Below are 15,568 nucleotides of genomic sequence, written 5' to 3'. Positions count from 1 at the left end.
CGTACTAGGTACAAAAAAAAACTTTGTTAAAAGTTTAAAACTAAAAGAATTAAAACCATATCTATGCGAAACAAACACCGTAGCGTTTAAATCAAATTGTCTGAAACCGATTACCCTCGGGCCTCGCCACGTTTACGATAATTATTAATGAACGAAAAAACTTTAATTGCCAAGAATATATTTTTTATTACAATTTTTTATTCACGTTTTACCTTGAAGCCTTAACTCAAACTAAAAATTATTTTAGTAATATAAAGATTAAAACTTAAAAGTAAAACAATAATATTATGAAAAGAATAAAACAACTTCCATCATAGATAACTGTAGAAGATTCACTACAAAATATACTCTCGATCAGATATTAATTGTTTATACTTCATTCTTCAGCTACTACAGAATTGGTGGGAAATAACATTTTCTTAAAATAAGTTAAATACTAGGTACTTTTAGAAATAACAAGAACACAGATTAAATTAATAAAAAATATACTATAAAATAAAATTTGATCATCCTAGGTACAATTAATTAAACAATCAAAAGTTATCATGATTTATTATCATTATACGTAAGTTATTAAACTAAGCTAATTTGATGTCGTGGACTGAAGGACTGTCTAGGTGATGGAAGTATACGGAACTTCTGGTTTTCAAAAATGTAATGCAAATTAAAAAAAGATCGCTTGCTATCTTTGAATATATTATTATTCTTTAAAACTTGCACGTTGCACATTCGTATTATTATAATTCATAGCCCATGGGAAATTTACTTCCAACATAAAATAAAATACATTTAAATATATTTTTGCAATTCCCTGCGTGGCTGCAGCGTGCCTGCGTCTATATACCTTAAACGGTATACTATTTGTTTTGTTGTAGCTTAGTGCTATTTTGACTTAACCAATTTGAAATTAATTTCATTTGACACCCATATAAATTTTATTTTGACAAATTAATTGATAAATTCCTTTTTTTTTACCTATTTCCATACCTACCTAAAATCATTCGTTTGTATATGTCAAATCCTGTTCTATAGATAGGCATACACTATACACCTCGTCATTTAGCATGGATTTGTTAAATTTAAATTCAATGATAAATCATTGTGTACGATAAAAATGGTTTTTAGCGAAGGTGGTCTAACTTTTTAGTAACAAAAATCACCAAATAATAAAATATTTAAATTTAAATTTAAAATTTAATGAAAATAATGTTATGGTTTTTTTTGTAATTCTTGAATACTTTGAATAGTACTAATCATGATGTATTACTTTTGACCCTCCAAACTCTAAGGTATACAAATCTATATGTCCAATTTACTACCAGAAACCACCTTCAAGGTATACGGTTATGTACGTCCTAACTTAGTTAAAACAATGTAATATGTCTTATATTTTTATTTTTATATTATAATTATTCTAAAATAATATGGTTCGAAAATACACATGTCGGTCTTAATTCAAGTACAAAATCTGTTTAATTATTAAAGTATTATAGATAAATTAACTATAGAAATTTATCAATATTACTACTAGAATTAAATCAACACAAATATTTCTATACATTTTTTATATTTTTTAGGCCTTATATTGATTTTTGTAGCTTTAGAATAAACATTGCATAATTTATATGTATGTATTATAATTACCCAGGTAGGTCATATTATCATAACATTGTTATTTTAACCATTTTATAATATTATTGATGGGCAATATTTGATTGGCTTAATGATTTAAATAATTAATTCAAATACTAAATTTTAATATTTCAACATTTACTACCTTAAAATTTTTGTTAAACCAACACCTATATTTATGTTCGGAAAATGGCTAAGTATATAGGTACAATAATATAATATTCGTTTTGCAGTGTCTATTGTATTGTTCTCGTTGCAACATCATGGCGTAATTGACTTTTACGTAAAATATAATTTTACGATTGCGTTATACTCATAAATTGTACATACACTATATATACGTACCTTATATATTATTGTGTCTAGATAAGAGCGTAAGAACAGAGATTTTCCCGTCTGGTGGACTTCCGCCGAGGACCGCCCAGTAAAAAATACATTTCGCTAAGAAGGCGAAATGATTTTCACTAATTTATAAAATATAATTTGAGTATATCATTACATTATCATTATTATCATTATTACTGTTGTAGTATGTTATCCGGTTATCGTCAGCGATTAGGGTCGTCCGACCACGAAAATACACGCCCGAACCGATTTTCGGGCGAATCCTCTCCCACGCCGCCGTGCGGGCCAAACGTCCAACGGACCGTGTCGCGAGCATAATAAATGGCCGACACGCGTACATACACACACTCATACACACACACACATACACGACACTCGTAAGCAATGTGGTGGCGGCAGGAAACTCAATAGAGTTATGTGCATACATATATAACAATATGATTATGCACCTATATAATATTATATTTGTGTATATATGTATGTGTCCACCTATACATTGGGCTACATGTACACGTGTACATAATACTATAATATATTGGGATATGGTTCTTCGGACGCGGTTTACAGTATATAATAATAAATAATATAATATATAGCAACGATAACAATGAGCGCAATAAACTATCGCCGTCGTCCAACGATATTTCGCGCAGTCGGCAAAACGTCAGAGCAGCTTATGGTTGAATAATAATTACAGATATTTAGATGTCCAGGGCTTTAAATTTGACATTGAAAAAAATAAAATAAAATTATGAATTAAACATTTTATACCTATATTCAATAATTGCCGGAATATACGTTATACGATCTCAAACTTTGTAAAAACAGTGTGATATGCTTAAAATGTAAATAAAAAGCAATCATTCAATAGATATTCTGCAGTGTTATCTTTATAAAATTCACCCATGCACGGTATATGTAACCTACCTAGATCATTAACTGCACTTGACTATATTGGCTACATATTATATTATACTATTATACCTATCATACATAGTTATAATCCTCTGCCTTTCCTAAACTTCAGCTGCAGAACTTAGTTACTCACCAAACACTTTGACTGGGTATCAAATGAAAATCGGTAATCATATTCTTTTTAAATTATTACATAGGTTAGTACTTATACAGTTATACATTCTTAAGTAAGATTTGTACTTAAAAAAAAAAACCCCCAACATCAAGTATTTCTTTATTTATTCATTTATTTCTTTATTTTTGAGTTTACGCAAGCATATTGTAAGTCAAAACCACGGTGAATTATAACCAAAAATACCGTGAAACATAATAAATAGATATACGTGGCTATATATTATCACGTCACCGTCATCGCGATGGCCGATCGAATATATACACACATACACATACACAGACACGAACACGTGGATGAACTCCACGATAGTTATTATTTTTCGGTTCTCATTGTTGTGGCACCGGGTCGTCCTGGGAAACGGTACGATGATTATGTGGTGTGGTACGCCAAAAACGCATTTAACTATGTTTAGGCAGGTACGTTTCCATAATACCCTCGTATTGTGCCCTCCCCGAATAAAAAAAAAAAAAACCCAATTGCAGCGCTTACGCCCCGTTACCGACAGTCGTGCCTAATACGAAATGCCGTCAATAATGTGTCCGCCAAAAGGAGTGTGCGTTTTCCCATTATTTTCATATACATAATATGATATAGGTATATACTTGCAGCATAAATATATAAATAATAATATATTGCATTGGTTTTGATATAGGTATACCTACAATATATATTATAATATACACAATTATTATTGTTGTACATATAATTGCATGAAATTTAACACGCGATAAATGTTGCAATTATCGTATTGTGAAAACGAAAACGGTATATATCATATAAATTAAATAATAATAATATTTGATGAACACAATATTACGCATTATAGTTTTGAGATTTTTTGCGAAAATTGCATTACAATATTAATAATATAACTATCTGCATTTGTATTCTTCAATTTTATCTCTGATCAAGTTATCAGTGTTATTGCGGTATATAAATCTACACTTGTCTACAAATATCATAAAGCTGAAGTTTATATGTTTGAACGTGCTAAAAACTTTTCAGATACTTCCAACTATTGGACTGATTATAATACAATATACATAAAGTATACCTGGCGCCTGAATCAATATATTACTAGGTTGGTTTTAGTTTTAAGTTATAGTTTCTGTTTTCAACCCTCATAGGCTACTATAGAGTAATAATTACATAGTTTTAACTGTAAATATTTTTCTCTACTAAATTATAATATTAACGTTTTTTAAAATATACATTTTTCATAATTTTAATTTATTATATGTTGAACAAATTTTAGTTCTTACTATTATTTGCTGTTAATTATATTGAGTGTTTTATTTTCTGTTTTTAAAGCAATGAAAGGATAATATTTAAAAAATCACTCGTTATAAACTTATAAACTAGAAAAACAAGACAAAAATTCAACGGCTGTTATTGTATGCAATTCCAGGTTTTTAAAAATACTTTTTTATTAGTTCGCATTAAAAGGTGCAAACAAATATGCATGAAAATGTAAAAAAGCATAACAAAAACCTTAAACGAGAAATATTTATAAAAAAAAAAAACACGTACCTAGGTTATGCTTATATTTAAAAGTACTTATGCGCCTAACTTATCTCCTGGACTATAGCAGCTTGCAGAAGGAAGAGCACACTACAACTGCATATCGTTCGATTAATGGTTTGAATGGAATTTTTAAAAGGATTCGCAACACTTAAAGGTTCACACTTGATTTCGAGCGTATAAGTTTATAATAATATATTATAAGGGTGGTATATACATGGCGGCTGATGTATTTACGTCTCGAGAATCGCGTCGTTTATATTAGCTGCAAAGACATCTTTGTCACTCAACGCGGAAGACGCATCATTCGCATTAAGCAAGATACGTGTTGATAAATGTATATTGAAATCGGACGAATATTGTAATGTAAACACTGTTGATTATAAAAGCTTTTCGGGGACGCATGATGTCAAAAGGGACGAGAGAATACGAAGACGGAGAAGAAGAAGAAGAAGAAGCTGTTGAACCCATTGGTGCGCTATATCGCGTTGTTTGTTCGTTCATGGGCCAAGGACTTTCGGCTTCTCGATTTGGATTAATTATTATTATTGCGATCCTTTCTACCCCATCGTCATCGTCATCGTCATATATCTCTCCCCTAAATATACGTATATTATATTATGTATAGTCGTATAGGTATATATGCGATGGCTTATTATATAAAATCGAAAGCGAAATAGAATCAGTCACCTGCGAAAGGATTTTCGTCCGGACGATATTATTACGTGATGCACGCCAAGTATATACTATTATTATTATTATTATTATTATATACACGCATCTTATATATACATATAAAAGTGCACACAAAAGGACATGTTTTTATTTACCTTTATCCCTCCCACCATTATTTTTTCGGAATTTTTCAATATCGCTGCGGACCGCATTTTTGTCACACCGTGCGATGAACGATTATATATATATATATATATTAAGCTCCTGTCAGTACTGGATGTATATTAAAAATAATATATTACATTATTATGTGTGTATTTTCGACTTGCATCAGATAGATCTCGACCATCGCGTGACCGCCGCCGCCGTGTTAATTCGGTTTTGATGACTATACCTAGTATACCTCCACTCTGCAATACCTACGGGATTTATTTAGAAACGTTTTACAACGGCGGTGGTTTGCATTTAAAAGGGGAAACGGCAAATAATCGCGTGACGAACAATATGGACGTGTTTGTGTGAGCGTGCACCTATTTTGGGTTTTCAGCCCGTCCTTTGGATTTAAACAGTATTGTTGTTTTTGTTTTAGTGATGTATTTGTTACGTTTTTATTCGTTCATTAAACGTACACGAATTTACATAACGCCACCAACGCCACCGTAATTGGACGGGACTTTTACCTGTCCGATAATGATGAGACTGTGGTTGGGTGACGCAGGGAAGCGCGCGCGTGCATTTAGTTTATATCTGACGAAGGTTTGTTTGTGATTTGATTGGAAGATAACGATGAAACCTTTAAGTCGACAGACAAATCTACAATATTGGTTTTTAGTTTTTACGGTATAGTTTTAAGTTTATTGTTGCCTTGCTGGCCAACAAACGTAGGAAGAGAGAGGGACAAGACGTATTGCACTCACTATGCTTATCGAAACTATGAATTACTCTGAAAATACAGAAATAATGCTTGCACTCCATCAATAAATGTATGACACATTAAAACTTAACATATCAACACTGATAACATAAATTCTGTGCGAATTTATTAGTTAGAGCTGATAATCAAAACGAAAAGTAAATTTTAACATTTCTAACATTTTATTTTCTTAGCATTTCAAATATTTAAAAATAATTTGTAATATAATTTTTACTTGCAGTTACTGTAAAGTCAGTTAAGTGTTTCCAATCGACCGTTACTAAAACAAGATAAAACAAATTACTAGAAATATAAAATTATAAAAATCCATTTAACATTTAAATGTAAAACATTAGTTTGATTTCAACAAATAAATACGTATTATTAAAACATAAGTTTATTATTATTGCTGGACACTGCTGTCTGCATGCTGGTAAACAATAATATTAAATTAACTATGAATAATGTTTCTTTTATTAATTATTATTGGTATTCCATCAATTGAAAAACAATTTACCATAGAAAAAAAATACCTTAAGTCAATTAAAATAGAATTAGTAATACTGAATTAAAACTACATTCTTTACTAAATTGTCCTCAGAAGAGTATTTACAAAAAATAGTTTGTTAGAATTTTATTACTGAATTACTTTTTATTATTATAGACTATCAAACAGGCGTCTAAACTGGATACATTTTCAGATACTTCCTACAGCCTGAAACCATGCACAGTACGTAATACATTACAAATTACAAAATTTTTTATGTGATGATTAAAGGGCTATTATAATGTTGCTTAGCCCGTTTTGTCTTTAAACAGAATTATCATGGATTGCACCAGACAGCTATACAATTAAACATCATATTTTCAAACAGTAATATAATTGTATCGTAAAATTGGTATTAAATATGTAATAAATAATAATAAAATATAAGTATTTGGGGCCATATTCTCGTGTGTCTTTATTGAGGGTCGTGTCACACTATCGCGGTAACGCCGCGCGCTTGGCAATATGCAGTTTCGTTGCCGCCGACTCTTGGCATTTGTGTTAGTCGTCAATGATGATTAGTGTGGGGGCACATGAATTGTATGCGGGCACCGTCCTATCTACTCATTCGCTAGACGCATAAAATGGCACGCCGCCGATCAAAAATGAAAATCGTGATTTTTTGTCCAAAATAAGCTTTACAGGAAAAACTCTCACATTTCAAAGAGTAGTCTGGTTTGATTAATTTTTTTTTTTGTTATAAAAAGGATAATTTTCTACAAAGCTCATTGAACTTCGGTTTTTGATTTCGTTGCTTAAAAGTTAAAACAAACATAGTAAAAATAACAAAATCATGCAAAAATATTCGAAATTTAAAATCGTATTATATGATTTAGAAATAAAATTTTGAAAACCCAAGTCCAATGCGGTCTATAATAATTATTATTGTTCTTTCCCGCAGAAAAAAAAATATCGAAATTGAATCGCCCTACGAGGCATGAGTGTTTTTCCTTTAAAGCATGTTTTGGCTTGTTAAAGATTTACATACATGATACCATAGTTTATTAACTATAGTCAATGCAACTATGATTTCGTTTTATAGGTTTAAAGCTATTATATTAAAATTTTGTTGCACAAACAAATATATTATGTAACCTATACACATAATTTAAATTAATAACTATACACAGCAGTAATGTAGGACGACATTTTTTTGGTTATAGATGTGCGGAACGACACCACTTAAAATAAGATAGTATATATATTTATTTATTTACGCAGAATATTTTTTCGTGAATACTTTATGACCGGATATTTTGACTTGTCACCGTATTATATCTATGTACGAGCTATATATACAGGAAGCAGCTGACAGTCTATCCGTTTTGGACAACTGTTTAATCTCTATAGTATTATTTTGTTATATTAATTCAAACAAAATACATAGCTGCATACTTTATTTTGAGAACAATGTTGTAAAGAATGCAGAGTTGTAATTATACATTTTGGCTATCATACTAAAGTTTGATTAAAATAATATTAAAAATAGTATCATATAAACATTCTTAACATTTATTTTCACTCATTTTCGTCAATAAGGATATATTATGTGCTTTTTTTTTAAACAAAAATTCGATTTAGACTCAAATTTTCGTAATTTTTTGGGATAGTTCGTATGATTTATTATAATAATATACTCATTAATTATTTGAACGGCTGTATTCATTGGTATTATTGAATAATTTATTTATGAACTTAGAATGTTATCCAGGTTTTAATAGATATTTTAATTTGTAATTGAGTTATTATAATCTAAATGTTAAATATCACAGTTTTAAAATTCCTATAGGTAACTCGTTAAAAAATTTGAATGGGTGAAAAATGCTCATAATTTGTTTGTCCAGTGTATTTTAGTTGGGAAAAACCACTAGCTACTATCAATTAGTTGACAAAAACTACCTATGGAATAAAGTAAAATGTGCAGCAAACTATAAATAAACAAGATGCTGCATATCTTTATATATAAGTGTATACCTATATAATTTACAGCAAAAAAACTATTAACTTTTTAAAACAGATATTTGGCGTACGGATTGTATTTTGTAGTTAGAAAATTTAGGATATTGACGCGTGCAGTACTTCAAGGTATATATAATGCGTATATTGTATTTAATATTAAAAATAATATGCATATACTATGTAAGAGTAAACATTTAGTTTATATCTAAGTGTACCACCCGTATATATTATATAGGTTTTCGTTTAATCTGTATTATTTTGTTTTCGTTTTATTTCTTTCGACAATGCGCTCACCATAAAACTAAAAAATGTGTTTTTGTGTGTATGCAATTTTATTATAGAATCCGTCAAAAAGACCAAATAGAAATTCCCCCATAAGAATCGTAAAAAAAAATAAAAAATCCACCTCACGAACTTCCCTCGAGTAAAGTAATTGGCCATTAAACCTCTGCAGCAGAACCGTAATAAACTCGTATATGAGGAAGTACGAGACGATTCGAACGATACGGTAATATATGTACGATGGCTGTAGTGTGGGGGGGGGGGGGGGGGGGCAATTATACATTTTTTTCGAGTATGGCAATTGATTTTAAATTTAATTTCTTCGTATAACTAAAAAATAATCGTCAACGAACGTCTTGAATTAGTTTCGCAGAATTTAATTTTGATAAAATATTTTTAAATATATTCGCTCTCTTTAAAAATGAGGTTGGTAACTGAATTTTTTTCATTCTCAATATTCAACTCTATATTCGGGTCTTTGAACTCGTTGTATATATATATACAGAGTATGTATATAATATATTATCCTATATGTATATACATACTATTACACGACGTATAAATGCATATTAAAATTGTGCTATAACTGCAATATATATCATGTAATATAAGTAATATAACGCGAATGTACGAATTAATAAGACTCACGCACCGGTGTATATAATATTTGGTTTTAGTGTCTTTGACAGACCACACTGCATGTACACGGTGTATTATAATGTTCTTCCATAAATTATGAACGGGCCCGAGAGTTCTTATACCTCCTATATATAGGTTAGGGACCACCTAAACATGAACACTGGTTGTACATATCGTCTGGCTGCGCGTAAGCCTCAAATTTCTTACCTTGAACTCTGACCCGGTTGATTTTTAAAGCGTTATATTATTTTACTATTCGATAAAAGTCAAATGAACAGTTATTATAGGCACATATAGGAGCATCTGAAATAAAAATTTTTTTTTTTGGGGGGGGGAGCTATAGTCCCAAACAAATTTATTTACTGTAACAAATTACATTATAATGTTATAATCAAAAAATAAATATAAATTATTTTTATAAAATATTCTATTTATTTATATTTTATATTCGTCAACATTTTAATTTGTTATACTTTCCTAATATATCATTATTATTTATATTATTATTTACTTTTTTCCAATTACGAAATCCAGTGACTGTCCACGTTTCTTCTTGATTACCACTACCCGATGCAAACAACCGAAAACAATAACAATAAGCAACATCGAGGTGGAAAGTATAATGTATTATGTTGGTATGCATTATCTTTGAAGCAAGTACAAGAAAATCCTCTTTTTTTTGTACCTATATTAGTGTTTTAGAATATACCTTAAAATTAATAGAAAAATGTTTAAAATAGAATTCATTAAAATTAAAATTTTTCAAATAGCAAGTTATATCTTACAGTTGATATTGGTTGTTTTGGCCTTCTTTCAATACCACCTAAATCAAGAATAATGCCTTTATTGGATTTTTCAGCAAGACCAATCTGAGATGGTTCTGTTGTAGGTTATTTTATTTCAATTTGATCAGTTGGCTTCGGCTCCAATGTTATGTTTATATTCAATTCATTTAAATCAATAGTTGATTTTGTTCTTATTAAATATGTGAAAAACTTTTTTGTTAGACATAATTAATTATAAAGTTATTTGTAATATATTATACATCATTATAATAATATGTTTATTTTCATGAATTGTAGTAACGAATAACGACAAATAAGACAATAATGTAATGGTAAACAATCCGACCACACGTAGCTTACCCTACCATTGTGAAAGTAAATGTTTTCTGAATATGGGTAAATAGAGATCTAACATCCTGTTGGTTTACGATCTCGTTTCCTATAATATGCAACATAGTCAAAAGACATTATTGTTATCATTGATAACTTCACATTTTTGACAACTTATCAATTATATTTCCCCCCCAAAAAAATTAAAAACTAGAAAAACACTTGACAGAACAACTGTGGGGGTCTATTCGGAAAATTGGGGGGGGGGGCTCTTACCTTCCCCTTAGTAGCGCCTATGATTAGGCATATACATACGATATATATGTACTTGCGTATTATCTATCCTATATACAAATGGCAAGTCGTAAATCAAATACGTTTGAACATGTTACGTGCAATGAAAACAATGATTTGAATCAAAGAACGGCTTTAAATTTTTATTATACACTCTTATAATCTTTAATTAATAAATATTACATATTATATTACATACTGCCGTTGTGCAGAGAGCGCGATATGTTCGCTACGCCGTTCGTATTACTATACTGTAGACCAGTAAGTTACTATATTGAGAATATCTACGCCTTATCGGAGATATTCATGATAAGCGATGAGCATATCGAACAGAACACTCTGTAGATATGTATATACTGACATTAGTTGGGTTCAAGTTCGACAACAATAATAAAATGAAGAAATTTTGAAACGTTCGTCATTTTTAATTTGTATTTATAAAGGGTCATCTCTCAACTGCACTTGAGCGGTTAAGTGCTAGCGTACTCGTCTGCACTGGACGATTTTTTTATTTTTAAATCGTACTCACTCCAGAAGGGCCGGTTTCGACATTGCGAAATTTTTTTAATGAACGAAAATCGTGACTGCGACAAATATACAATATACGCTCGTTGTCTGTCGCTTGTGGTGATATATTATAATAATGTTATTGTTCTATTTAAAACATTGTTGTGATAAAATATGACTCTATATTAAGAGGCGAGAAGACTGTAAAATTATGATTTTATAACTATATATGTTATTATATAAACGTAACGATTTTTGATTGTAGACATATAGAATATAGATGCTATAATTTTTAATATATTGTAACGATATGCTGTTCATAATACACGAGGTGTCATTTTTATAATGTAGCATTATAATATAATGTATATTATGTATTATTAATATTATTATGTGTACAAGTCATTATTATTATTCGGAGTTTCAGGTTTGTGTAAATTGTCATATGTGTGTATTGTGTATATTGTATATCCATACACAAAACCATACTTAGAGCTTAAATAAAAACAATTTAACAAAACATCAACAAATTAAATTTTAGGAATAGAAAAAATTTATAAATTTTAAAATAAATAACTTTATCTAACCAATTAGTAATCTAAACATTTGGTAGGTTTCTTTGAAGACGTGTCTTGCTTGCGTCAATGGGTCATAAGTAATATTAGCAGTAAAATTATAAAAAATTATTATTAATTTAAAGTATTTTACAGTTAATTAAACATTCTTCAAGCTATTTTTACTTGAATGTAGTTTACCATCATGCTAAAATAATACAAATATTTTTGGGGTTGTAAGCCAGTTAGGTTAGGTTTTCCACTCGTGATACACTCTGCAGCGTTACTCTAAATGAGTGGGACGCACATGGGCTATGTAAAAATAATGACATTTTTTCTTGAGATGCACTCGGTGAACTCTCATTTTCTCATACGTTTTTATTGGTAACTATAAGTATAAGTATGAGATGTTTTGCATTGGGATGTCGCACAAACATGCAACATTCACGTCAAAATGCTATTTTTTTGGCATGTTATATAATGATAATCTGTCTAATGCTTATATTATTATAAAGTAGAATTATTGTGCCACCGCGGAATCGTAACAATACGTTAACCCGAAAATGTGGGGCGCGACGAACAGAAAACAGAAACGACAAAATAATTGACAACCTCCCGGCCGAGAACAAAAAAGAAATAACAATAATAACAACGAAACCGAGGACGTCGTGGAGTTATGATCGTCGTGTATGCGCGAGAATAGAACGGGAAACATAAATTATTATATAGACGGCGGCGGTATATGGAAATCGTTAAAAGTCAACGGCGGGCCTGCATTTCGGAACACCGTGTATGCGTGTGTGTGCTATATTATATTTTATCCTGCATGTGCGTGCGTGTGTGTATGTGGAGCTGGAAGAACGTGCGTAAATCACGCGGCAGTGCGTGTATTATATAGGATTTTATGTCGTCGGGATTGGCATCGGTTCAATTATAATATCTTATTTGGACGGAAAACGGGTTAACGTACATTATTATTATTATTGTATCGGCAGCGTCTTAATTAGACGCGTGTGTGCGCCGTGCCGGTCTAAATTTTTTTCCATCTCGTATGAAATTATATACGAAATCGTAATACCCATCGCCGACGATTATCGTGTCTTCGTCACGGGATTCGTATGCAACGGGCGTGCACCGCGCTCGTTTCGTGACAACCGCATATGGTCGGCGATTCGTTCCACAGTTTCGAGTATTTTATCACCCAAATTACCGTTATAACGAATAAAAACAATATTGTAATACAATATTATTATCACATGTATCTTCAACCCGTACGCTGTATACACGCACGCTCATCATAAATGATATACAACGTAATTACGGGTTATGCGTATGTTTACTGCTGTTGCAGATGTGTGCTGCAATGATGACAAAGATTCGGACACACTCGTACGGTCTCCGAACCTTTCTAAAATAGTCTCCCATTTTTAAAACTTTTTTTTATTGTAATATAATTTCGACGAATTCAATAAATTCGTATGTTTATAGATGGGTTAAAAGTACCTTTAAGAGAAAAAATAAACTAATAAATTGCGTATAAAATTTTATGCAACGTTGTAAAATTTACCAATTTAATCGCATATAAAATAAATAATAATAAATAATAAATACAATGAGGTTAACTAAATAATAAAAAAGTAATTAGTAAACAAATAAAATCGTCAATTATTATTTTAATAAAATTATCGTAAATTCCTTTTTTTATAAATTTTTGAATTTAAATTTCTTGACATCTATAGCCTACTAATTTTAAATATTGAATTACATTTTTATGGATTTTATACTCATCATAATCCTTTATTGTATTTTGAATTCTGTTTAAGCCATTTTTGCCATTTTCTTTACTCTCCTATTGTTAACCAATTGTATAATTGATCTGGTCTTTCAATATTTGAATAACAACATGTGTTGGGGGAAGAGCACTGTGAAATTGTCCATTATCAGTCCTATGAAATCTTTCAGGTCCATTTGTGGTACTAAAATACTTGATAATTCGATTGACAAAATAAGTATAATTTCTTAAAATAAGACCAAAATTTATTCAAAATCAGGTAAAAATGCGAAAAATTCTCAAAAAGTCCATGAAATACAAAATAAAATTTTTGATCTGAGTTTTCTGTATCACAAAAACATTTTTGTGCTAATTTTTAAGCATCTCATAAGAAAAATGTAAATGCTATAAAATCTCAATCTTGGTCATATACCGGTATGAAAATTGGTATGAAAATTGGCATCAACGCCTAAAACTTCGTACGCAATTGGGTAATTAAAAATCAGGTAATCTCATACGGAATCGTTCAGCTTAAAAAGGTATCGCCGATGACGAACGTGTGCAATCGTGTTTTACCCCCGCCAAGACACCTTAGACAAAAGAATTTTACCATCACTGCTGTAGTGTGTGGGGAGACCTTTACCCTTAAAATCTTATTACACCTCAACTACCTAACGGTTAGGTCATCCAGTTGAATGGCGAAGTCATTTCCTATTAGTTTTTCAATTAATTGATCATTGATGTCTTCAGCCATATCTTGTATTCTACGACTAATAGTATTATCTGATAATGGCACATTTTGAAGTTGTTTAGCAGCAGCATCCCCAATCATAATAGACACCATATCCATAGCGGCTGGTAAAATTAGATTTTCAGCGATAGTATGAGGTTTTTTACTCTTTGCTATTCGCCAAGCTACTTTATAGGAAGAAAGTAGTGCTTTAGAAGGAATTGTAGCTTGTTTTGTAAAAATATGTTTTTGTTGAGCCATAGCTTTTAATTTTGATACGAAATAATCACGTGGTTTGTTCACCAAATTTCCATGAACTGTCTCCAAATGGCGTTTCATTTTATTTGGAAGCATACTTTCTACAGCCATTACTTTCAAACAAACAACACACTGGGGATGTTCTACGTTTGCAACAACAGTGCTAGTAAATCCGAAATTCAAATAACTATCCTAGTAAATATTTTCAATATTTGAAATTACTTCTGGATTATCACGTTTTCTACTAGAATTCAAAAACTTATCCATAGTTATAACTACTATTATTACAGAAAAAATACACAACAAATAACACAGAACAAAAAAAGATCGTAATAAATATCGGTCGATATACGTAGCCGTAGCGCATATAACACACTGAATACAAAACAGACAGGCGACAGCGGTGTGCGTTTTACAACTGATAGATTATATTAGAGGCAAATCATTAAGTACCTACCTAATTGTAAATAGTAATCGAAATATGCTATTACTCGATATCGCAAACACGGTTATCGACGGTTATCTCACACATGCAACATGTAATATGTATTGGTGCGCCGAAATTTTATTTTTAGTTTCTATTGCGAACGCGGCTCCCTTGATAATAACCGGCGACGCCCCTGGGAGCCGCGACGCACAGGTTGAAAACCCCTGTATTTGTGTAGGTTAGGTCCTAACCTATACATACAATTGGTTCGGTCAGTTGCGACCTAAAGTGACCTTTTTTCTATTTCAT

The 15,568-nt window shown here is 30.7% G+C and overlaps 1 protein-coding gene across 1 annotated transcript; it reads right to left on the bottom strand.

Moving 5' to 3' along the window:
- Positions 1-14,511: 14,511 nt before the first annotated feature.
- On the bottom strand, positions 14,512-14,943 carry LOC107163471 (protein ZBED11-like). Its single transcript, XM_015510925.1, has one exon. The coding sequence runs from the start codon at positions 14,941-14,943 to the stop codon at positions 14,512-14,514; it is 432 nt and encodes a 143-aa protein (XP_015366411.1).
- Between the last annotated feature and the right edge of the window lie 625 nt (positions 14,944-15,568).

Source organism: Diuraphis noxia, unplaced genomic scaffold, assembly GCF_037042655.1.
Source record: "Diuraphis noxia isolate RWA-SAM2 unplaced genomic scaffold, SU_Dnox_SAM2 contig0004, whole genome shotgun sequence".
Taxonomy (NCBI): Eukaryota; Metazoa; Arthropoda; class Insecta; order Hemiptera; family Aphididae; genus Diuraphis; species Diuraphis noxia.
The sequence above is the reverse complement of the archived record's forward strand: the minus strand, read 5'-3'. Positions and strand labels throughout refer to the sequence as shown.